We start from the raw sequence: 1276 nt of genomic DNA on the forward strand, positions 1-1276 counted from the left end.
ACATGTAAAGGGAAAAAAAAATTCCCCAAGTTTGAATGATCACTAATCCCCGGCACTGGGAAGTTGAAGCTCAAGAAAGCATCAACAATTTAACAGAAAGTGATTATATTGGTAAACAATAGTAAGTAATCTGTTTCTACATGCTCCAAACCTAGCAGAATTCCAAACTTTCCTCTAATAACTAGAAAATCATAAATACAAACAAGATACTAATAAATGAGGCTTCCCCCAAAGGCAAATGCAAATTCAACACCACAACTTCAACTATTCCATTTCCCAAAAACCACCAAACAACAAGTCAACAACAACAACAACAATACATCAAACTATGCCAATGCCATTCAATCCTATCTATATCGCACACAGATATTTGGTGCAGATGCATAAAACTAACCGATTTATATTAAAAACAGCTCACAAAACAACAAGAAGATTTGAAAGAGAAAGTATGGCAAGAAGTAAAGTTAGAGAAAGAATTACTGACAGGGGAGTTTCTCCAAAAGGGGAGCACCAACTTCTCTGAGAATCCATGAAAGGATGAGAGAGGCACCAAAGAGACCACAGTAACCGATCCTAGCAGATTTCTGGGAGATTCCAGAAGCAACGGAGCTGCAGAGTCCGCATGTTAGGGACGCGCAACAAGATACGCAACACGACATCGTTTTGTGATTCAGAAAGAAAGGACCTTCAAGTCTTCAACTTTGAACGAGTTTCAGGGAACCAACGAAAACCAAAATTGGAGAAGACTGGAAGATAGCTTCGTACTGTGTTAATGTGTTCTTCTGCGTTTCGCGTTTATTTCTGTCGTTTTGAACAGCGATGACTTATTCAATCTTCGCCGTTTAAGGAGTCGTTTATCGTTTGGGCTATTAGTAATTGGGCTTCTACATGCAAAAATGGGCTATTGGCCCAATCGTCTTCACGTGATATTTTTTTCTTTTCCAATCCAACAAGTATGAAATAAAAATAAACTCCTGGCCCAATATACATAAACTGAACTATAAACCCCACAAAAAATTGTAAAATGAGCTATTTATGAATTTATATTTTTTTGAGAAATTACTAAATTAGTTTGTCGAACAAATTTTTTTTATATGCCAAAATAAATATCAAACATTACATTAAAGATAGAAAAATGAACTGAACGACAAATCATCAACTATTTTGGCATTGGGTTAGCTTTTTTTAAAAAATTAAAAATAATTAATTATGTGACAATCAATTTTTGTTTAGATACTTTATCTAAAAATTAATTTTTTTGAAGATATGTATTAAG

At 34.4% G+C, this 1276-nt stretch overlaps 1 protein-coding gene across 1 annotated transcript in view; it reads right to left on the reverse strand.

The window, feature by feature from the left end:
* The window catches only part of LOC107638576 (probable serine incorporator), a 3945-nt gene extending 3134 nt beyond the window's left edge, over positions 1-811 (reverse strand). The window contains exon 1 of the mRNA XM_016341912.2: positions 485-811. Within this exon, the coding sequence (XP_016197398.1) occupies positions 485-659 (175 nt within the window). The 5' untranslated portion in view covers positions 660-811. The remainder of the gene's footprint in view (positions 1-484) is intronic.

The sequence above is a fragment of the Arachis ipaensis genome, chromosome B04, assembly GCF_000816755.2.
Source record: "Arachis ipaensis cultivar K30076 chromosome B04, Araip1.1, whole genome shotgun sequence".
NCBI classification, from domain to species: domain Eukaryota; kingdom Viridiplantae; phylum Streptophyta; class Magnoliopsida; order Fabales; family Fabaceae; genus Arachis; species Arachis ipaensis.